At 36.0% G+C, this 24,766-nt stretch overlaps 1 protein-coding gene across 8 annotated transcripts in view; it reads right to left on the bottom strand.

The window, feature by feature from the left end:
- DIAPH2 (diaphanous related formin 2) overlaps nucleotides 1-24,766 on the bottom strand; it is a 971,442-nt gene that overhangs the window by 891,080 nt on the left and 55,596 nt on the right. For all 8 annotated transcript variants that reach the window (XM_027053564.2, XM_053201433.1, XM_053201431.1 and 5 more), the window contains one exon: nucleotides 22,317-22,493. In XM_027053564.2, the coding sequence (XP_026909365.1) occupies nucleotides 22,317-22,493 (177 nt within the window). The remainder of the gene's footprint in view (nucleotides 1-22,316; nucleotides 22,494-24,766) is intronic.

Here is a 24,766-nt window from a genome sequence, read left to right as displayed (position 1 = left end):
ACCATCAAATGCTTGCCCTCTTCTTTCACTTCTCCATAGTAATTATTCAAGTATTCTTTAACTTCTATTTTGATGGGAACTGTATCCCTGAAGAGAATGAACCAATGATACCCTAGTACCTAAAAATATGCTCTAGCATGAACAATGATTATGTTATGTTTTATTACTTTAAGGTTATAAGTGGGTTCTTACAGCATTTGTTTAGTTTATTCTTTTCTAAAGATACATTCCATAATTCCTCTATCATCTGAACTTGAAAGGATTGAACATTTCTTTCTAAAAACCCAATAAAATTTTCAAAAATTTGCTCCATTATTAAGTAGTTGGCCAATTCTACCTGATATTAAATAACTACCTCAATGTTTTCAAAAGATCCAGTTAACTTTACCCATATAGACTGTAGTCATAGAACATATAAATCTCAGATGGTAAAAAAAATTTAAAGGAAAAGAATTGTCAAATACAGTATCTCTGAAAACAATATAAAGCCAAAGGCAGGAAAAAACATGACATTGAATGAATGTTATTGAGTATGGTACAAATCTATTTCTGCTTTCAGGTCTTATTGGAGAGATGCAACTTTGAATACCTACATATACCTCTTTACCATCAGTAGGGTAAATTCAGAATGTATGTTTAGATATTAGAAAACAGTGAAATGCTATTTTCACTTTCCCACAATCCTTACTCCTGAGCTTAACATGTATATACACAAATACGCACAAAAAATACAAGAAAATAAGTTTTAATATCTAACATGATAACACTGGATCCATAGGCCAAATGGTACATGAGGCATCATAGGGAAAGAGTGGGGTATTCACAATGCAAATCTGTTTACTGTCAGTGTACTAAACCACACTGCAGCTTACATGTACTTGGTTTAATTTACGGGGTATTTTATATAGTTTTAACTAAATCAGTCATCAAAAATAACCTAAAATTAAAAATCTGTATTCAAAGATTTCGGCAAAGACAAAAGATTGAGGATAGCAGGATTAACAGCAAAAATTCAAGCACAAGCAGACAAGAAAATGTTAGACTGCTGCATCTCCTTCTTGCAAGTCTGAGCCTTTCATCTATCACATCATATGATTAAAATAATAAAAATGTAAGGCTAATAGCTGACCCCACAATATTAAAAATTATTAAGGTAGCTATTTGAAATATGGATGTATACCAATTATCAATGGTGATTCCCATTTTATATGCATATTGTACCTTAAAATATTAGCTAATAATACTACAAAGCCACCTCAAACCAAGCATTCAGAACATGAAGAAAACTTTTTGAATTTTCTCAGCAATAATTAGAATCACGTGATACTCAGGGCACGTGGATGGCTCAGTCAGTTAAGCATTGGACTCCTGATTTCTGCTCAGGTCTTAATCTCAGGGTTGTGAGTTCAAGCCCCACACTGTGCATGGAAACTATTTAAAAAAAAAAATCCAGCACTTTAGTGAAATTTTGTAAACTTAATGGCACGTGTTTAGAAGCCTCTTTTTGTGTGCTCACTTCCGCAGCACATATACTAGAAGCCTCTTTTGGGGTGTCTGGGTGCCTCAGTCAGTTGAGCATCCAACCCTTGGTTTCAGCTCAGGCTGTGATCTCACAGTTTGTGACTTAGAGCCCCACATGGGCTCTGTGCTTGCAGCTTGGAGCCTGCTTGGGATTCTCTTTCTCCCTCTCTATCTGCCCATCCACCACTCAGGCTGTGTCTGTGTCTCTCAAACAAATAAATAAACTTTAAAAAAAAGCCTCTTTTGAACTTTTTATTTCATTACAGCAAAAGAGAAAGGTCCACTGATATTGTGGAAACTCTTAGTAGAAGCAGCTGAAATACATGCAAAACAACATGGCATTAAACTAAAACACATTCCTTTGTCAACAAATACCACCAGAAGACCCGTAGAAATCATTGCTTAAAATATGTCCATCAACTGATGAATGGATAAAGAAATTGTGGTTTATATACACAATGGAATACCATGTGGCAATGAGAAAGAATGAAATATGGCCTTTTGTAGCAACGTGGATGGAACTGGAGAGTGTGATGCTAAGTGAAATAAGTCATACAGAGAAAGACAGATACCATATGTTTTCACTCTTATGTGGCTCCTGAGAAACTTACCAGAAGACCACGGGGGAGGGGAAGGAAAAAAAAAAAAAGGTTAGAGAGGGAGAGAGCCGAAACATAAGAGACTCTTAAAAACTGAGAATAAACTGAGGGTTGATGGGGGGTGGGAGGGAGAGTGGGTGATGGGTATTGAGGAGGGCACCTGTTGGGATGAGCACTGGGTGTTACATGGAAACCAATTTGACAATAAGTTTCATATTTAAAAAAATATATACTAAAACAAGTATATATGTTTTATATATAAAACATATATAAATCATATATATAAAACATATATAAACAAATATGTTTATATATGTTTTATATATATACAAGTATATATATTTATATACATTATATATATTATATATATTATATATTTACATATATAAAAATATTATATATTTATATACAAGTATATATATTTTATGTAAAACATTTATATAGAACATATATAAATCATATATATAAAACATATAAACTGTGGGAGTTTTATTGCAGACTTGAATGAAAATACAGTTTAAAAAAACAACTCAACTTATATTATTTTGCTATATTGTTTCAATAATGAAATATAGAAACTACTTTTCTTTGAGTCACTAATGCAACAATCTAAAAGAAAAAAACATTACCAATGTAACTGATTTACTTAACAAAAAGATGTTTTATGAAAAAACTGTAAGTGGAAAAGATTCCTAAGTAAGGTTATCCCACATGTAAAATTTAAGCCATTGCAAAAGGAATTGAAACCAAAGTACACAAAGTGCTAAAGAGTCAAGAATGTAGTTCTTTTTAATAAAAGCAAGATATTTCAAATAGTGTAGAATATGATATCTTCAAATGAAATAGGAAGTGGGCATGAAAACATTGTACCTCACAGATATTTCTGGTTATCTCAAGACAAAATACTTAAAAACTGCTGAAATTTAGCATGATTTAGGCATTTTTCATTCACAAAAATACTAGTAATCCCTCGAAAGTTTAACAATTAGTAAGAAAGTAACGGCTTTTCAAATAAACTTCATTAAAAACACACCGGCAGACCCAACTTCCCTGTCAGTCTCCTTCACCCTTTAATGACTCACCTCTTTCCCCTTCTTCCTGGCATCAGTAGCAATGTCTAACAGCAGACATGAGTAGACAAACATGGGGGTGAGGGTCTCCACATTAAGGATGTGGAAGGAAAAATGCAGAGTCCATGTCCCTTATGACATCAGTTGAAGCCCATTTCTTAAAGCCCATTTGACCCATGTATTTAAATATATAAAAATGCAACACTCCAATTAGTTGCAAGAACAACTGACTATCATGAAGGAAGATGGAAATTTACTAGCCATGGTTCAGCAGAAAACATTTGCTTGATTCCTGGATTGGACTGAGAAAAGTTAATACTATGATTAATAAGTGTTGCTAATGATGTTCTTGTTCCACTTGGACCTACATATGTCTGTCAGATTTATGTTTCAACTATAATAGACATTAAACCAAATATCCAAATGAAATGAACTTGGAACTAAACCTTCTAATTATTATGGTTTTAAACAAGACATAAAATATAATGACACAGTGACATTGTACTCACTAAAAAGTTAATCATAACAGCAAAGGCTTTTTGTGCCATTAATAGATAAATTCATTTTACATCATTTTAAAATCTTATTCATTTCAGGGTGCCTGGGTGGCTCAGTTGCTTAAGCATCCGACTCTTGATACAAGCTCAGGTCATGATCACACGGTTCATTAGATCAAGCCCTGCACTGGGCTCCACGCTGAGTGTGGAGCCTGCTTGGGATTCTTTTCACCCTCTCTTCCCTCTCCCCTGGTCACGCTCTCTCTCTCTGTCAAAATAAATAAATAACCTTAAAAAATCTTGTTCATTTCATGTTTTTCTCATTCTTTATTCTGTCTGTATTTTATATGCCTGTTACACACACACACAAACACACACATACATACACACATACACACACGTATGTATGTATAAAATTTTTAAATAAAATAGATTAAGGTTATTTGCTCAAACATACATTTTTTTTCTAACAGGATAGTAAGTCAAAACATTTAGAGACACTACACTAGTGCAGAGGTTGACAAACTTTTTCTATAAAGGACTAGACAGTAAGTATTTTAGGTTTTGTGGGTCACAGGGTCTCTGTCTCTGTCGCAACTGTTCAACTCTGCAGTTGTGACACAAAAGGAGCCATCAATGATATATAAACTAATGGTTATGGCAGCATTCAAAAACACTTTATGTACACTGAATTTCACATAATTTTCATGTACCCTGAAACAGTCTTTTGAGTTTTTTTTCAACCATTTAAAAATATGAAAACTATTCTTAACTTTTGAGCCATACAAAATAAAATCCTAGAGGCAGAGACAGTGTATTTATCATCTTTATGTTCCCCTGGACCTAACAAAGTATCTGGCATTCAGTGAAGAGTTGTCAAATAAACTTCTCCATTTATGAAAAGACAGAAATCTGTCTTAGCTTTTTATTTTTCACAATTACACCTTATGACCTGCTATATCACCCTTATCAGAACATAAGCTTCTTGATGATAATAGTTGCCCTTCATTTCTTCTCTGCTCTTTTTCCTCAGAGCTTAGAACAGTACCTGGCATATAGAAGGCATTGCACCTTGATACACTAAATTGTTCAAACTTTGAGAATGCTTTAATGCCAAAAATGAAAGACTGAAAATTCATAAGTGACACTGGGCTTCATAGTATATTCATGTCTTCCCTGTATCCTGAGTCCCTGCACTGGCTTAAATGCTCACAGTAGCCTATTTCCAGCTGTCCTACTACCATGGAAATCATTTTCTTTTTTTTTTTTTACTTTCCTCTCTCCCTGACTAAACTCTGAACTCTATGGAGGCAATGGAGGTACTGCATTCATCTTTGTATCTCTAGCATGCAGCAACATGGCACACTGCACATATAAAAAAAAATGGTTATGGTGGGGCGCCTAGGTGGCTCAGTCAGTTGTGTCTGACTTTGGCTCAGGTCATAATCCCACGGTTTGTGGGTTCAAGCCCTGTGTTGGGCACTGTGCTGACAGCTCAGAGCCTGGAGCCTGCTTTGGATTTTGTTTTCTTCTCTCTCTCTGCCCTCCTCCACTCATGCTCTGTCACTCTCTCTCTCTCCTCTAAAAATTGAATTAAAAAAAAATTAAAAAAAATTTAAAAGAGATTATAGGCAACTTTCTATCATCAGTAAGAAGTAATCCATCCCAAACTAGTTTTACCTACCAACCAATATACTTCTGTGTTGCCTTCTATTTCCACTGAGTATATGTTCAAGGAAAACATGTTAATTTTATATTTAGCTTAAATGAAACATTATTAAAGATAGATGCTACAAAATGCCATTTTTTTTACATTTTTATCTGCTTAAATTTAACTTCCAACTCAGCCACTTACTAGCTTAGGCAAGTTACAGAACTAATCTGTTTAGACTCTCACTAAGCTTCAATTTCTTTTTGTGAAAATGGAGTAAAACTATGTTGCCTGCTTTGTGACATTTTCATAAGGATCCACTGAAATAATACATGTAAACTGTTTAGTTACATGCCTGGCCAGTAAGTGCACAGTAAATGAAAGCTATGATAAATCACAAAACAACTTCTTCAGTGTAAACTGATTATGGTGAAACTAAAGATAATATAGAATATATATAATGTTCACTGTACAAGTAGACTTCTCTCAAAGAGATACAATCCTTAAAAATATGTATTTATCTTTTGGTTACTTTTAATCAAATCATATTTATCTGTTTTTCTGAAATTCCCAAGGAAAGAAAAATTCCCATTGGGGAAAATGTGGCTCTCTGTTGTAACTCTCTTTAAATCACAGTTATGAATCCACAAGCAAATCTTTAAAAAAAAAAAAAAAACATAATGCATTTAACCAGGATAGTGGTAATTTTCCCATGAAACATTAGAATATTCAAACCACAAAATGGAAATGTTGTAGTAAGTTTTACAACATTGTAAACATGGTACAGAAAGTGAAGAGTTTAGAAACTACCAAGAATCATTTTTGCCTAGGGCTACAGTTACAAAAAAGGCAGGTGCATGTCTGAAAAAGAGCAAGAAAATGGGGAGAGTAGCATAGAAAGATGTCAAAGAGGGTGGGGATCAGATCATATGGGGCCTTATAGACTATTATAAGTGTAATGGCTTTGGTACACTGAGTGAAATGGGGAGCCATGGTACAGATTTGATAAGCCAAATGTCATGATACTGTTCAGGTTTTAAATGGATACTGTTTCTGTGTTGAGAATATACTGTAGAGGGTGATGGTGAAGCACAGAGACCAATTAAGAGTTGTAGTTCTAGTAGTCCTACCACTCTCATGGCAGCCCAGGTGAGATTTCAACTAGTGTGGGACCAGTGAAGGTGGTAAGAAATGGTCAGCTATTGCAAGTACCTTACACTGAAGGTAGAGTTAATGTGTTACATAATGAATTGAATGTGAGAAAAATATTCAAAAACAATTCCAAAGATTTTTGCCTGAGTAACTGGACAGATGGATATACCATCAACTGAGAAGGGGAAGACACTGGAAGGAGAGCAGTTTTGGAGGGGAATATCAGCAGTTCAGCTTTAAATATATTAGTTTTGAGATATCTATTGACCATCCAAGGTGAGATGTTGATTTTGAAGTTTTATATATGAGTCTAGAGTTCAGATATGAGAACTAAACTATAGGTAAATTTAAGAATTGTGATCACACAATGGGATTTAAAAGCACAGTACTGGTTGTAATTACCAAAGAAGGTAGAAAAGAGAGGGGAAGAGAGGGGAAGAGAAAAAAAGTGTAGAAAGAGAGGGGAAGATGTCCAAGGACTGATCCCTGGGCTTCTCCTCCATTAAAGGTTGAGAACATGAAAAGGAATCAGCAAAGAAGATTCAAAAGAAGTAGCTAAAGAAGCAGAAGGAAAACTAAATCAATGTTGGGGGTGAAGGAGGGGGAAGCATTTCAAAGTGGAGAGAATGATCAACTGTATCAAATGTTACTAATAAATCAATTAAGATGAGACCTTAGAACTGATCATGGGATTCATTAGCATGAAGATCTTTGGTGACACTGATAAGAGTAGTTTTCATGGAATGGTGGAATGGAAGCCCAGCTTTGAATGAGTTCAGGAGAGAAATTAGAAGTAGTAAATATAACCCAAATTACAGGGAGGTGTTTTGCTTCAAAAGAGAGTAAAAACTGAACAGTAGCTGGAAAGGGAGATAAGGTCAAGATAAGGTTTGGTAAATGAGACAGCATGTTTGCAATACTACTGGGAATGTTACAAGAGAGGAGAAAATTACTGGAGGGGAGTCAGGTTGGCTCAGTTGGTTAAGCGTCTGACTGGATTTCAGTTCAGGTCATGATCTCATGGTTCCTGAGCTTGAGCCCCACATCAGGCACCACACTGAAAGTGTGAAGCCTTCTCGGAATTCTTTCTCCCTCTCCCACTTGCATGTGCGCTCTCTCTCTCTAAATAAATAAACATTTTTTTAAAAAAAAGGGAACAGTGTCCTTGACTAGGTCAAAAGGAATGTAACCTTCTACATGAAGAGAAGAATAATGACCTGAAAAGTTGATCTATGGTGACAGGTAGTAAGAAACTATGTGAGTGCAGAACACTTAAAGTTAGGTAGATGTAGTAGTGCTAGGAATCTGTGGAAGCTCTCTTCTGATTGCTTCAATTTACTCAGTAAATTAAACAGCAAGGTCATCAGTAGAGAATAAAGATGGGAATACTTCTGAAGATTGAACAGCAAGTAAAAGTGTAAAATGGAAATCTAGCAGCACAGTTGAGGGAATGGGGTAGAGACATATAAAATGACTCTCTGAAAACATAAAGGCTTATTTGGAGCTTTAGAAAAGGAATTGGTTTTGGAATCATTAATAGGAATTAATAGGGATTACTACTGGATTAAAATGGTCAAAACCTGAAGGACAGGAAGAGGACCAGTTTAGGAAACTGTTTTCATAGCTCACAAGAAACAATTACAGAGGGATATTGTCTAAACTAGGGCAACAACAGCTGAAGAATAACAGAGGAAATATGTTAAGAGTGACTGCAAAAGCAGAACAATGGGATTTGGCAAGCAATTAGAAGTGACTGAGGAAACAAAGACAATTAAAGATGGCTATAAATGTTGAGCTTAAGTGGAGTATGGCAATGCCACAGGAAAACTTGAAGAACTATTTCAATACTGCAAAAATTAGTAACCAATTGGTAAGCAAATTAAAGTAGTAATTATCATTAGAGTGAAGTATGAGTGAAAAAAAGAAAGAAGATTTTAAAAGATTAAAAGTTTCAATAGTGTCACGAACGTTTCTGTTGTTGCTGTCCTCATTGTTTGCGTTAATTAAGATAAAACAACCAAGTGCTAAAATGATGGGCAGTGTAGGTAATTGGGAAATATTGGCAAATAAAGAAAGAACAGAGCTTTATTTGTTAACGGAAGACAATGAAACAAAACATTTATAAAACTATCTATACAGAAAGCTTACATTTCAGGCACTACTATGGTAATATCATCCCCTTTAAACCTAAAAATAAATTTTCGAGAAGTTATATAAACTTTGCAGTGTAGTGCATAAATGGCAGAGCCAAATTCAAACCCAAGTCAGATAACCCCAAAGTCTAAGATTTTAACCACTACACAATTTATGCTCTGTAAAATTATGGACCTGGGAAAGGTAATATAGGTTGTTTAGCGTCCAAGGAGAATTTCAGATTTTAAGATCTTGGAGGTAGAAACATTTAAAAGAAAACACAATCCAAGGTATATTCATGAGTGTAGTTAGCTAAATATATATACATGCAGATGTCAAAGTTTAGGAAATCAAGGAACTAAGAGCAAAAATGCATCGAAGGACTTCCCAATACAATAGCTGAAATAACTGAAATGAATAGTAAGGGAAAAGTAAAAAGGATAGCTAAGTGCTATTACTGTCAAGGAAGGTCAGCACATAATAGACTTCACAAGACAAAGGGTCATTGAAAGGTGGTTCAAAGATAACACTAGAAGGAGAAGCAGGAAAAAGGGTGTACCACAGAGTTAGGGAAAAATGGCTGAGGGTAGCAATTCGAGGACTTTTATCAGGGGAAAAGCCAGATGCCATTTGTGGCTAGATAAGAGAAGTCAAGAGAAAGGTTTAAAGATAAAGGGAATTTGTTTGCATTCATTCAACAACATTACACAAGTATTTATTGAAGGCCTGCTAACTCTTAAAAGGACAGGAGCAAAATAGTGAGGTTGGGAAAGAGATATTGACAAGATGTTCTATACTGAGCACAGTTGAAGAGTAGAGTTTTTAAGTGATTCTTAACCTTTCATTGTGGTATAGATAAGGGGACCTGTGAAACTCCTATGAACCCTAACTCCACATCAATAAACATCCACAAAATCTTAACAATATTAAGTGGGATACAATTATAAATGAATGAATGATGAATCAGAATCTCCAGCATTCCTCTGGTCAAGCAAAATAATGTCCTATGACCCAAATTCTCCCCTCACCATCCTGCTACCATAAACTTCTGAATACTCAAAGTATTATCTTATTATCTAACACAAGAAATAATCTAGTCTGCAAGCTATAAAATATAAGTAACATGCTAAAAATGTAGGTTATATGACTGCTAATAGAACTTGGAGGAATTAATACATCTATATCTTCCACTGTTTTTTTTTAGCTTTTAATTTAAATTTCAGTTAGTTAACATATAGTGTAATATGAGTTTAAGGTGTACAATATAATGATTCAACACATCCATACATCACCCAGTGCCCATCACAACAAGCGCAATCCTTAATCCCCATCACCTATTTAACCCATTCCCTATATCAACCTCCCTCTGAAAACCATCAGTTTCTTTTCTATAGTTAAGAGTCTCTTTATTGCCTTGCCACTCTCTTTTTTATTCCCTCCACTTATGTTTTCTTTCCTAAAATTCACGAGTGAAATCATATGGTATTTGTCCTTACCTGACTTATTTCACTTAGCATGATACTCTCTACTTCCATCCATGTCCTTGCAAATGGCAAGATTTCATTCTTTTATATGGCTGAGTAAGAGTCCATATATATATGTATGTGTATATGTATGTATATATACATACATACAAAACACAAACTTATACATTCATCAATCAATTCACAAAAGGGAAGTTTCCATACCTAGCTGTTGTAGATAATGCTGCAACAAAAATCAGACTCCATATAACCCTTTTAATTACTAGTTTTGTATTCTTTAAATAAATAATTAGTAGTGCACTGGCTGGATCATAGAGGATTACTATTTTTTGCTTTTATTTTTTTAATGTGAAAATTATGTCAAATTGGTTTCCATACAAACCACAGTGCTCATCCCAACAGGAGCCCTCCTCAATACATATCATCCACTTTCCCTTCCTCCCCACCCCCCATCAACCCTAAGTTTATTCTCAGTTTTTAAGAGTCCCTTATGATTTGGCTCCCTCCCTCTCCAACCCCTTTTTTTTTGTTTCCTTCCCCTCCCCCATGGTCTTCTGGTAAGTTTCTCAAGAGCAACTTAAGAGTGAAAACATATGGTATCTGTCTTTCTCTGTATGACTTCTTTCATCTAGCATAACACTCTCCAGTTCCATCCATGTTGCTACAAAAGGCCATATTTCCTTCCTTCTCATTGCCATGTAGTATTCCATTGTGTATATAAACCACAACTTCTTTCTCCATTCATCCGTTGATGGACCTTTAGGCTCTTTCCATAATTTGGCTATTGGTGAAAGTGCTGCTATAAACATTCGGGTACAAGTGCCCCTGTGCATCAGCACTCCTGTATCCCGTGGGTAAATTCCTAGCAGGGCTATTCCTGGGTCATAAGGTAGATCTATGCTTAATTTTTTGATGAACGTCCACACTGTTTTCCAGAGTGGCTGTACCAGTTTGCATCCCCACCAACAGTGCAAGACGGTTCCCGTTTCTCCACATCCTCGCCAGCATCTATAGTCTCCTGATTTGTTCATTTTAGCCACTCTGACTTACAGGACGTGGTATCTGAGTGTGGTTTTGATTTGTATTTCCCTGATGAGGAGCAACGTTGAGCATCTTTTCATGTGCCTGGTGGCCATCTGGATGTCTTCGTTATAGAATTGTCTATTCGTGTCTTCTGCCCATTTCTTCACTGGATCATTTGTTTTTCAGGTGTGGAGTTTGGTGAGTACTTTATTGATTTTGGATACTAGCCCTTTGTCCAATATGTCATTTGCAAATATCTTTTCCCATTCCGTTGGTTGCCTTTTAGTTTTGTTGATTGTCTTCTTTAAAGTGCAGAAGCTTTTTATCTTCATGAGTTCCCAATAGTTCATTTTTGCTTTTAATTCCCTTGTCTTTGGGGATGTGTCAAGTAAGAAATTGCTGAAGCTGAGGTCAGAGAGGTTTTTTCCTGCTTTGTACTCTAGGGTTTGGATTGTTTCCTGTCTAACATTCAGGTCTTTTATCCATTTTGAGTTTATTTTTGTGAATGGGGTAAGAAAGTTGTCTAGTTTCATCCTTCTGAATGTTGTTGTCCAGCTCCCCCAGCACCATTTGTTAAAGAGACCGTCTTTTTTCCATTGGCTATTCTTTCCTGCTTTGTCAGAGATTAGTTGGCCATACGTTTCTGGGTCTAGTTCTGGGGTTTCTATTCTATTCCATTGGTCTATGTGTCTGTTTTTGTGCGAATACCATGCTGTCTTGATGATTACAGCTTTGGAGTAGAGGCTAAAGTCTGGGATTGTGATGCCTCCTGCTTTGGTCTTCTTCTTCAATATTACTTTGGCTATTTGGGGCCTTTTGTGGTTCCATACAAATTTTAGGAGTACTTGTTCTAGTTTTGAGAAGAATGCTGGTGCAATTTTGACTGGGATTGCATTGAATGTGTAGATAGCTTTGGGCAGTATTGACATTTTAACAATACTTATTCTTCCAATCCATGAGCACAGAATGTTTTTCCATTTCTTTATATCTTCTTCAATTTCCTTCATAAGCTTTCTATAGTTTTCAGCTTACAGATCTTTTACATCTTTGGTTGGGTTTATTCCTAGGTATTTTATGCTTCTTGGTGCAATTGTGAATGGGATCAGTGTCTTTATTTCTCTTTCTGTTGTTTGTTATTAGTATATAAGAATGCAACTGACTTCTGTACATTGATTTTGTATGCTGGGACTTTGCTGAATTCATGTATCAGTTCAAGTAGACTTTCCGTGGAGTCTATCGGATTTTCCATGTATAATGTCATGTCATCTGCAAAAAGTGAAAGCTTGACTTCATCTTTGCCCATTTTGATTCCTTGGATTTCCTTTTGTTGTCTGATTGCTGATGCTAGAACTTCCAACACTATGTTAAACAACAGCAGTGAGAGTGGACATCCCTGTCGTGTTCCTGATCTCAGGGGGAAAGCTCTCAGTTTCTCCCCATTGAGGATCATATTAGCTGTGGGCTTTGATGATATTTCAGTATGTTCCCTCCATCCTGCCTTTTTCGAGGGTTTTTATTAAGAAAGGATGCTGAATTTTGTCAAATGCTTTTTCTGCATCGACTGACAGGATCATATGCTTATCTTTTCTTTTATTAATGTGATGTATCACACTGAATGATTTGCGAATGTTGAACCACCCCTGAAGCCCAGGAATGAATCCCACTTGATCAGGGTGAATAATTCTTTTTATATGCTGTTGAATTAGATTGGCTAGTATCTTATTGAGAATTTTTGCATCCATATTCATCAGGGATATTGGCCTGTAGTTCTCTTTTCTTGTAGGGTCTATCTCTGGTTTGGGAATCAAAGTAATGCTGGCTTCATAGAATGAGTCTGGAAGTTTTCCTTCCCTTTCTATTTTTTTGGAAAAGCTTGCAAAGGATAGGTATTATCTCTGCTTTAAATGTCTGGTAGAATTCCCCAGGGAAGCCCTCTGGTCCTGGATTCTTATTTGTTGGGAGATTTTTGAAAACTGATTCAATTTCTTTGCTGCTTATGGGTCTGTTCAAGTTTTCTATTTCTTCCTGTTTGAGTTTTGGAACTGTGTGGGAGCTTAGAAATTTGTCCATTTCTTCCAGGTTGTCCATTTTGTTGGCATATAGTTTTTCATAGTATTCCTTGATATTGCTTGTATTTCCGAGGGATTGGTTGTAATAATTCCATTTTCATTCATGATTTTATCTAAGTCCTCTCCCTTTTATTTTTGAGAAGCCTGGATAGAGGTATATCAATTTTGTATATTTTTTCAAAAAACCAACTCTTGGTTTCATTGATCTGCTCTACAGGTTTTTTAGATTCTCTATTGTTTATTTCTGCTCTGTTCTTTATTGTTTCTCTTCTGCTACTGGGTTTGGGGTGTCTTTGCTGTTCTGCTTCTATTTCCTTTAGGTGTCCTGTTAGATTTTATATTTGGGATTTTTCTTTTTTCTTGAGATAGGCATGGATTGCAATGTATTTTCCTCTCAGGACTGCTTTTGCTGCATCCCAAAGCATTTGGATTGTTTTATTTTCATTTTCATTGGTTTCCGTATATATTTTTTTAAATTTCTTCTGTAATTGCCTGGTTAACCCATTCATTCTTTAGTAGGGTGTTCTTTAACCTCCATGCTTTTGGACCATTTCCAGACTTTTTCCTATGGTTGATTTCAAGCTTCATAGCATTGTGGTCTGAAAATATGCATGGTATGATCTCAATTCTTTTGTATTTATTGAGGGCTGTTTTGTGACCCAGTATGTGATCTATTTTGGAGAATGTTCCATGTGCACTCGAGAAGAAAGTATATTCTTTTGCTTTGGGATGCAGAGTTCTAAATATATCTGTCAAGTCCATCTGATCCAATGTATCATTCAGGGCCCTTGTTTCTTTATTGATCCTGTGTCTAGATGATCTATCCATTGTTATAAGTGGAGTATTAAAGTCCCCTGCAATGACCACATTCTAATCAATAAGGTTTCTGATTGTTTTATATATTTGGGGTCTTTCAGATTCAGTGCATAGACATTTATAGTTGTTAGCTCTACCTGATGGATAGACCCTGTAATCATTATGTAATGCCCTTCTTCATCTCTTGTTCCAGCCTTTAATTTAAAGTCTAGTTTGTCTGATATAAGTATGGCTACTCCAGCTGTCTTTTGACTTCCAGTATCATGATAGATAGTTCTCCATCCCCTCAGTTTCAATCTGAAGGTGTCCTCAGGTCTAAAATGAGTTTCTTGTAGACAGAAAATAGATGGGTCTTCTTTCATTATCCATTCCGATACTCTATGTCTTTTCTTTGGAGCATTTAGTCCACTTACATTCAGTGTTATTATTGAATGATATGTGTTTAGAGTCATTGTAATGTGTGTAGGTTTCATGCTTGCAGTGATGTCTCTGGTACTTTGTGGTCCTTGCAACATTTCACTCACAGAATCCTCCTTAGGATCTCTTGTAGGGCTGGTGTAGTGGTGATGAGTTCAGTTTTTGTTTGGGAAAACCTTTATCTCTCCTTCTATTCTGAATGACAGGCTTGCTGGATAAAGGACTCTAGGCTGCATATTTTTTTGTTCATCACATTAAAGATTTCCTGCCATTCCTTTCTGGCCTGCCAAGTTTCAGTAGATTGTTCTGCCACTAGTCTTATCGTTCTCCTTTTATATGTTAGAGCATGTGTATCCCTAACTGCTTTCAGAATTCTCTCTTTTTCCTTGTATTTTGCCAGTTTCACTATGATATGTCATGTAGAAATCGATTCAAGTTACGTCTCAAGGGAGTCCTCTGTGCCTCTTGGATTTCAATGCCTCTTTCCTTCCCCAGATCAGGAAAGTTTTCAGCTATGATTTGTTCAAGTACACCTTCAGCCCCTTTCTCGCTCTCTTCTTCTTCTGCAATTCCTATGATATGGATATTGTTCTGTTTGATCGCATCACTTAGTCTCTAATTCTCCCCTCATACTCCTGGATTTTTTATCTTTTTCTCAGCTTCCTCTTTTTCCATAATTTTATCTTCTAATTCACCTATTCTCTCCTCTGCCTCTTCAATCTGAGCTGTGGTCACCTCCATTTTATTTTGCACCTCATTTATAGCTTTTGTAGCTCCTCATGACTATTTCTTAGTCTCTTGATCTCTGTAGCAATAGATTCTCTTCTGTCCTCTATACTTTTTTCAAGCCCAGCGATTAATTTTATGACTACGATTCTAAATTCTTGTTCTGTTTTATTTCTTAAATCATTTTTGATCAATTAGTTAGGTGTCTCTGCTTCCTGGAGTTTCTCTTGAGGAGAATTCTTCCGAACTCTCCTTTTGGGTAGTCTCTGTGGTGGCTCCAAACTTCAGGGCACTTTCTATGTGCTGTCTGGAGTAACTTGTGTTGGTGGGCAGGGCCACAGTCAGACCCTCTGTCTGCCTGCAGCCCACTGCTGGCACCACAGTCAGACTGGTGTGTACCTCTCCCAGGGGCAGGACTCACTGTGGAGTGGTGTGGCCCCTGTCTGGGCTACTTGCACACTGCCACACTTGTGGTTCTGCTTCTATGGGATATGGCCAAGGGCAAATTAGCCTGGGTGGATATGCAAGGTTCACAGGGGCGGGAGGGGCAGGCTTATCTAGCTTTGCTGTCAGTGGTCCCCTGCAGGAGGGGCCCTGCAGCACCAGGACATAGGCGGACCCATTGGAGGGATGGATCCACAGAAGCAACAGTGTTGGGCGTTTGTGCGGTGCATGCAAGTTCGGTGACCGGAACTGGTTTCCTTTGGCATTTTGGCCAGGAGATGGGAGAGGGAGATGGCGCTTGCCAGCGCCTTTGTTCCCCCACAGAGCTCTGTCCTTCCAGGGCTCAACAACTCTCCCTCCGGCATCCTCTCGCCCTCCCTGTTCTCCAGGAGTAGAGCTGTTGAGTTTTAACATTCCAGATGTTAAGTCCCTCTGGCTGTCAGAACTCACAGAGTCTGGCCCTTCTGCTTTTGCAAGCCAGACTTCAAGGGCTCTGCCTTGACCGGCGGGCTACCCCTCCACCTCCCAGCTCCTTCCCGCCAGTCCCTGTAGCATGCACTGCCTCTCTGCCCTTCCTACCCTCTTCCGTGATCCTCTTGTCTATGCTTGGCTCTGGAGAGTCCGTTGTGCTAGTCTTCTGGCGCTTTTCTGGGTTATTTAGGCAGATGTGGGTGGAATCTAAGCGATCAGCAGGACGAGGTGAGTCCAGAGTCCTCCTATGTCACCATCTTCCTAATCACTTGAGTACTTCTATTTTTAACTTTCTGAGGGAACTTCATACTTTTCCACAATGACTACATCATTTTGCTTTCCCACCAAAAGTATAGAGGGGTTTCATATTCTCTACATCTTCTCCAACTGCTGTTTCTTCTACTGTTAATTTTAGCCATCTAACAGGTATAAGGTGATATTTCAATGTAGTTTTGATTTGCAAATCCCTGATGATCAGTGATGTTGAGCATCTTTTCATGTGTCTTTTGGCCATGTGGATATCTTCATGGAAAATTATTCATTTCTTGTATCCATTTTTTAAAATTGGATTATTAGTCTTTTGGGTGATGAGTTTTCTAAATTCTTCATATACTGTGGATAGTAACCCTTTTCAGTTAACTCATTTATAAATATCTTCTCCAATTCCATAGGCTGCCTTTTAGTTTTCTTGATTGTTTCCTTTGCTGTGCAGAAGCTTTTTCATGTAGTCCCAAAAGTTTATTTTTGTTTTTGTTTCCCTTTCCTCAGGAGATATATCTAGAAAGAATTTGCTGTGGCTGATGTCAAAGTTACTGCCTATGTTCTCTTCTATGATTTTTATGGTTTTGGGTCTTATACTTAGGTCTTTAATCTACTTTTAATTTATTTTTGTGTATGGTGTAAGAAAGAGTTCCAGTCTGGGGCACCTGGGTGGCTCTGTTGGTTAAGTGTCCAACATCGGCTCAGGTCATAATCTCACAGTTCGTGAGTTCAAGCCCCACCTTAGGCTCTGTGCTAATAGCTCAGAGCCTGGACCCTTCTTCAGATTCTGTGTCTCCCTCTCTCTCTGCCCCTCCCATGCTCATGCTCTGTGTCTCTCTGTCTCAAAAATAAACAAATATTAAGAAAAATTTTTTTAGTAATTAAAAAAAAAAAGAAAGAAAGAGTTCCAGTTTCTTTCTTTTGCATGTTGCTGTCCAATTTTCCAAATACCATTTGTTGATGAAATGGTCTTTTCCCCACTGGATATTCTTTCCTGCTTTGTCAAGATTAATTGACCATATAGTTGTGGGTTCATTTCTGGGTTTTCTATTCTCCTCTTTGATCTATGTGTCTCTTTTTGTGTCAGTACACTGTTGGAATTACTACAGCTTTGAAATATAATGTGAAGTCCAGGATTTTGATGCCATCAGCTTTCCTTTTCTTTGTCAAGGTTGCCTTGACTATTCTGGGTCTTTTGTGGTTCCATATTCTTCCTTACCAGTTTGGATATACTCTATGTACAACTGTTAGTTTTCTGATTTCTGTGCCTAGGACTTTCAGTACTATGTTGAATAAAAGTGGTGAGAATAGACATCCCTGTCATGACTGTAGAGGAAACATTAATTTTATCCCCATTTAGGATTATATCACCTGTGGGTTTTTTATAGATGGGCTTTATTATGCTCAGGTATTTTCCCTCTAAACTTACTTTGTTAAGTGTTTTTATCATGAATGGATGTTGTACTTTGTCAAATGCTTTTTCTGCATCTCTTGGAAGGATCATATGTTTCTTATACATTCTTTTATTAATGTGGTGTATCACTTTAATTGATTTGCAAATATTGAGCCACCCTTGCAGCCCAGGAAATAAATGCCACTTGAGGAATGTTTCTTTTAATGTACTGTTGGATTTGGTTTGCTAATATTTTATTGAGAATTACTGCATCCGTGTTCATAAGGGATATTGGCACTGTAGTTTCTCTCTCTCTCTCTCTTTTGTGTGTGTGTGTGTGTGTGTGTGTGTGTGTGGTGTCTTTATCTAGTTTTGGAATCAGGGTAATGCTCACCTCACAGAATGAATTTAGAAGTTTTCCTTCCCTTTCTATTTTGATCTTCTTTTGTCTCGCTTTAAAAATTTTTTTTCTTTATATTTTGCCAATTTAAATACAATATGTCTTGGTGCTGGTCTGCTTTTGTTTGAGAAGAACAGGTATTAACTCTTCTTAAATGTCTGGTAGAATTTGCCCATGAAGTCATCTGGTCCTGGACTGCTGTGTCCTGGGAGATTTTTGATTCCTGATTCAATTTCTTTGCTGGTTATTGGTCTGTTTAAGTTTTCTATTTCTTCTTATTTTAGTTTTGGTAGTTTATAAGTTTGTAGGAATTGATCCATTTTTCCAGATTGTCCAATTTGAGGGCAAATAGTTTCTCATAACATTCTCTTATAATTGCATTTCTGTAGTGTTAGCTGTTATTTCTCCTATCCCCTTTGTGATTTTATTATTTGGGTCATTTATCTTTAATCTTTGATATGTTTGGCTAGAGGTTTATCAATTTTATTAATTTTGTTCAAAGAACTATGTCCTGGATTCATTGATCTGTTCTGTTGTTTTTTTTAACTTTCTATATCATTAATTTCTGCTCTGAAGTTTATCATTTCCTTAATTCTGCTGGCTTTAGGCTTCTTTTGTTGTTCTTTCTAGATCCTTTAGTGTAAGGTTAGGTTGTCTGAATTTTTTCTTGCTTTTTGAGGTAGGCCTGTATTGCTATATACATCCCTCATATGACCACATTTGCTGCATCTCAAAGCTTTGGACTGTTCTTATTTTCATTTGTTTCCATGCATTATTTTCATTTGTTTCCATGTATTTTTTTTTATTACTTATTTGATTTCCTGATTGACCCATTCATTCTTTAGTAGCATGTTGTTTAACCCCCATGTATTTGTTGTCTTTCCCTATTTTTTCTTGTTGGTGACTTCTAGTTTCATAGCATTGTGGTCAGAAAAGGTGCATGGTATGACTTCAAAATTTTGTATTTGCTGAGCCGTGTTTTGTTACCAAACATGTAATCTGTTCCAAAGAATGTTCCATGTGCACTTGAAAAGAATGTGTTTTCTGCTATTTAAGAATGCAATATTCTGAATATATGTGTTAAGTCCATCTAGTCCAGTGTGTCATTCAAAGTCATTGTTTCCTTATTGATTTTCTTTAGATGATCTGTCCACTGATGTAAGTGGGGTGTTAAAGTCCCCTATGATTTTTGTATTATTATCAATGAGTTCCTTTATATTTGTTATTATTTTATAGATTTGGATGTTCCCATGTTGGTTTCATAAATACTTAAATTGTGATATCTTCTTTTTGGATTGTACCCTTTATTATTATATAGTGCCTTTCAGTATCTTTTGCTATACTTTTTGTTTAAAAGTCTATTTTGTACAATTTAAGTATTGCTACTCTTTCTTTGGAAATTGATTTGGATGATTGATGTTTTTACATCCCCTCACTTTCAATCTACATTTGTCTGTATGTCTAAAATGAGTGTCTTGTAGGCAGCATATAGATGGACTTGTGCGTTTTTTTAATCCATTCTATCATTCTATGTCTTTTGATTGGAGCATTCAATCCATCTACATTCAAAGTATTATTGATAGATATATATTTATTGTCATTTTTATTTCCTCTTTTGTGATAGTTTCTGGAGATTTTTTCTGATCTTTTCTTGTCTTTCTCACGTTCATGGTTTGCAGATTTTCTTTAGTGATATATTAGGATTTTTTCTCTTTATTCATTGCATGTTTATTAATGGTTTTTGATAAATGGTTACCATTCAGTTTGTATATAACTTCTTCTGCAAATAGCACTCTATATTAAGTTGATGTTCATTCAAATTTGAACCTATTCTTTCCTCCTTTTCTCCCCACAATTTAGGTATATTTCACTATATTTTCCTTTCTGTGTGTATGAGTTCCTGAACTGATTTTTACAAAAAATATTCATTTTTATTGCATTACTATTTCTTGTCTTTATTCTGTCACTTTTGGTCTCTCCTTTGCACTCAAAGAGTCCCCTTTAATATTTCTTGCAGGGCTGGTTTAGTGGTCACGAACACCGTTAGTTTTTGTCTGGAAAACTCTTTACCTTGCCTTCTATTCTGTACATTAGCCTTGCTTGACAGAATATTCTTGGCTGCAGATTTTTCCCCTTCAGCAAGTTGAATATAGTATGCCACTCCCTTCTGGCTTACCAAGTTTCTGTTGGGAAATCAGCCGCTAGCCTTAAGGGTCTTCCTTTGTAAGTTAAGGACTTCTTTTGTCTTGCTGCTTTTAAGATCTTTTCTTTATGACTATATTTTACCAATTTAAATACACTATGTCTTGGTGTTGGCCTGCTTTTGTTGATTTTGATGGCAGTTCTCTGTGCCTCGTGGAACTGGATGTCTATTTCCATCCCAGATTAGGGAAGTTTTCAGCTATTATTTCTTCAAATAAATCTTCTGCCCCCTTATCTCTCTCTTCTTCTTGAAAATCTATAATATAAAAGTTATTCCATTTGATGGTTATTGAGTTCCCTAAGTCTATTCTTATTTTGCATAATTGTCTCCTTTGCTCAGCTTCATTACTTTCCATTATTTTGTCTTCTAGGTCATTAATTAGTTCCTCTACTTCTTCCAGACTGCTGTTCATTGCATCAGATATTTCTAATCTTGTTTATTGCACTCTTCATTTGTGATTCTTTTTTAATTCTTTTATCTCTGTAGTTAGGCTGTCACTAACGTCTTCTTTTCTCAGTCCCAGTGAGTATCCTTATGAATGTTGCTTTTAATACTCTATCAGGCATGTTACTTATATCTGTTTTGCTTAGATTTCTGGCTGTGGCCTTATCCTATTCTTTCATTTGGGATATATTCCTTTGTCTTTGCATTTTGTCTAAGTCTCTTCTTCTGTAGGAGAGAAAAGCCAATTATGTCCCTACTCTTTTGTTCCTAGAGAGGTGTCTCTGTGAACACTGCCTCGCAGGGGCAAGCTCAGAGAACAGCAAACAATCTCCCCATGTGTGCCCCAGGTGTTTCAATGACATCTGTCCCTAGGTTGTTTGCCTGCCTTCTCTCAAGGCACAGGGCAATGCCCTCAGGGCTCTATCCCAGCCAAACCTGTTGACCTTTAAAACTCCAGGCTTTAAGCCTTGCTGGTTGCAAGAACTCAGGAAATTCAGCCCATCAAATTTTCTAAGTCAATGGATTTGGGGAAATGTTCTCCTTGTGCACTCCCCTGTGTGCGTCTCTCTCTCTCTCTCTCTCTCTTTCTCTCTCTCTCTCATTCTCTCTCTTTCTCCCTTCTACTTGACCATGGCTCCATCCCCTACTCAGCAGCTGTGATCTATCTGTTTGTCCCTTAAACCATATCTTTGCATGCACTTCCTACCTTCCTCCATGTGGCCTCTTTTCTCTCTTTAGTTGTGGAGTTTGTTTTGTCAGTCTTCAGGTCAATTTCTGAGGCATTTAGAATAATTTGGTAGTTATCTAGTTGTGTTCCTGAAATGAGCTGAGCCTAGAGTCCTCCTACTTCCTTTTTCTTCTCCTTCTCCTTCCAGGCATTATTTCCCCTCTACTGTTTTTTTCTTTGCTTGTCTGTTTGTTTTACTGTCTTCCTAACTCTATTCCATATAAACAACAAGATACCTTGTGCTGTTTTCCGGAAAGTGAACTTTGGTCTGTTTTTCTTCACCAAAAACAGAAACACAAATTAGTTGATTGAAAAACTGATTCAATGTGCAGGAGACCACAAAATACTAGAGGACACAAATAAGACAGCCTTTGCTTTCCAGAGATCATAGTGGAAGTGATAGTTAGGTAAGGATATTTTAACTCAAGTCAAAAAACATACTTCTGAAGGGGCACCTGGGTGGTTCAGTTGGCTAGGCATCTTACTTCAGCTCAGGTCATGATCCTGTGGTCTGTGAGTTTGAGTCCCGCGTCAGGCTCCGTGTTGACAGCTCAGAACCTGGAGCCTGCTTCGGATTCTGTGTCTCCCTCTATCTCTGCCCCTCCCTCCCTCTCTCTCGCTCTCACTCTCAAAAACAAACATTTAAAAAATTTTAAAAAGCATACTTCTGAAAATAGTTTTGTTGTATCAACAAGTTTCTGGACTCTCCTTTACATGATATAAATGCAATCCATACAAACACACATACTTAAAAACCTGTAATACTCTGGGCACACACATTTTAAAATTACAACAAAAGTAAGGTACAAACTTACCATCATTTTTTCAAAAAGATCCAGTACTTCCTTTTCTGACAAATTCAACGATCGTTCATCATACAATGGCTGAGCTGCTGGAAACTCACTCATTGCAACTTGAGAATCAATAGGATGCTGAATAAAAGGTTTTTCTTTTTTGACAGTAGATTTTCTAAAACTTGTAATTCGGTCACGCTACAAAAAGAAAAAAAAAAAGAAACTCTAAGAAAGAAATTCAGAATCATAAATATGAAGTACTGAAATATCAAAATAGCACTTAGTATAATACTGTCTTTTGACAAACTTATTTTAAGCAAGAATTTCTAGTTAGAGATTGCACAATTTTGAAACCTTTTAATTCAGTCTCAGAAGTCTGAGGTGTGAAAAGTAGTCCTCCAAGGTAAACCTTAGTGCCTCGTCATTTCCACTTTACACTGTAAATAGGTAAATAAAAGTCTTGCATCAAAGTTATGTAGTTGTTTGAGGGACAATAGTGGCAACTTTTGAATTATGAGAAATAAAGAAAGGAATAAAAAAGAGCCCCAATATTCACTTCTCAGGTGGGAAATTACAGTAATGTTTCTCTCTTCAAAGTGCCAAAAACTATGACAAGTATCTATGGATACCTTGCCAGCATAGTGGTCAAGTATAATGGTTAATAACAAAGACTCTGAAGCCAGACTGCCTGGGTTTGAATCTGTCATTTATTAGCTGAGGAACCCTGTGCAAATTACATGCTCTTTCTCTGTTTTCTCATCTCTAAAATACAGATAACAAGTTAATATATTTTAAATAAATAATGATATTACCTACACTGCACAGGGTTATTATGAGATTCAAATAAGTTCATATGTTTAGTGTACTCAACTGCTATTTTTTATTCTTGTTACTATTATTTCCTTTACTTTTTTTCCCTAAAAATTGAGGATTAACAAGACATTACCTTTTCTATTTAATGGAAATGTTAACATAAATAAAAATGTCTTATTCCTACAAATACTATCATAAAGAACTTGATGTTTTACGGATATTAATTCTGTACCATTGATTCCACGTATAATCTCTAATAATTAGCACAATCTCTAATAATCAGCTTGCTATTTCATGTAAAGTGAGTTAATGACTCCAGGTACATACAAAGAGCCCAATCTGTTTTAAACCACAAAATATCAGACATCAAAAATTAGTAAGGTCCATAAAACTGAATGCAACTCAGTTTTATTCTGGTTTCTGTTAGAAAGCACATGCATACCATCAACTCATGTTAAACAAGCAGACATGTTAGATGTGAGGACAGTGCATCTTCACTGTCATGTTACTGAGTCCTCATAAATTATTTTAAAAACACAAAAAGCATCACAGAAGTTATTACCCCAACTTATGTAAATTTCCACTGACCCCTCCCCCATTAAAAGAACATACTTCTTATTTTGATTCAAAGAACACTTTCTTAAAATTAAATGTACTTTTAAAGAAATATGGCCAGTTTTATACAACTTATTTAGGATTACAAAAATGATTTTAGAATATGGTTGCTTGCAAAGAGATTATATAAATCATAGTGTTTTAGAATTGGGAAGAAACTTGAAAAATCATCTAGACCAACTCTCTCATTTCAGAAAAAAAGTAACTTGATAAATTTATAAGTCCCTGGTCCCTATCCTGGTGTTCACATTAAGATTCATTTCTTTACATCATCTTGAACTAATTCAAATTTTCTTTTAACTATTTAAGGAAAATTAAATTGGTTTAGATATGTATTATATCTTCGAACAACTCAAGAAAAAATATTAAGTAATCCCAAATAAGTTTGAGTACATACCCAACAGCCTAATTTCACTAAAAAATATGGTGGACATAAAAGCATTTAAATATGCAATCGAGCATTAAATCAAAATATCTTTGTTCCTGTCTCTTCATTGTCACTTTTGCAGTGCTAGCTTTTTACTGAGTAGCATTATTTACATATATATTTGATTTTCCACTATGCCTTTCATTTCTATCTAGAAAATTGGCTTTTGCTTTCAGCTATATCTTGATAAGAAAATGAATATAAGCCACATACTTTTACCTCCTTAAATCACAAATAATATTGTACATTATTTGTAATTTCACAAAGTAAAAAATGGCACTGCTTAAAATATCATTTTTTTAAAGTTTAGCTATGAAAGAGCACATTTAAATGTTATGCCCATAAATTTTAATAAGTTTTACTATGATGGCCTCAGCTCAAAATATTTGCGGATTTTAAATTTAATAGCACGTATCTAGCTAAAGTAATAAACTTAGCTTTCTATATTAAATTAATTTCCCCTAATATTAATATTAATCTTTTACTTATTCACAATTTTCTTGGCTATCAAAAAGGAAAAAAAATAGGTGTTTTCCAGGTTAGATTTACATAGAGATTTTAAAATTTTGGTTAAGGTATGTTTAAGGATATCAAAATCTTGTTGAGTTCTCATAAT

The sequence above is a fragment of the Acinonyx jubatus genome, chromosome X (genome assembly GCF_027475565.1).
Source record: "Acinonyx jubatus isolate Ajub_Pintada_27869175 chromosome X, VMU_Ajub_asm_v1.0, whole genome shotgun sequence".
NCBI lineage: Eukaryota > Metazoa > Chordata > Mammalia > Carnivora > Felidae > Acinonyx > Acinonyx jubatus.
The sequence above is the reverse complement of the archived record's forward strand: the minus strand, read 5'-3'. Positions and strand labels throughout refer to the sequence as shown.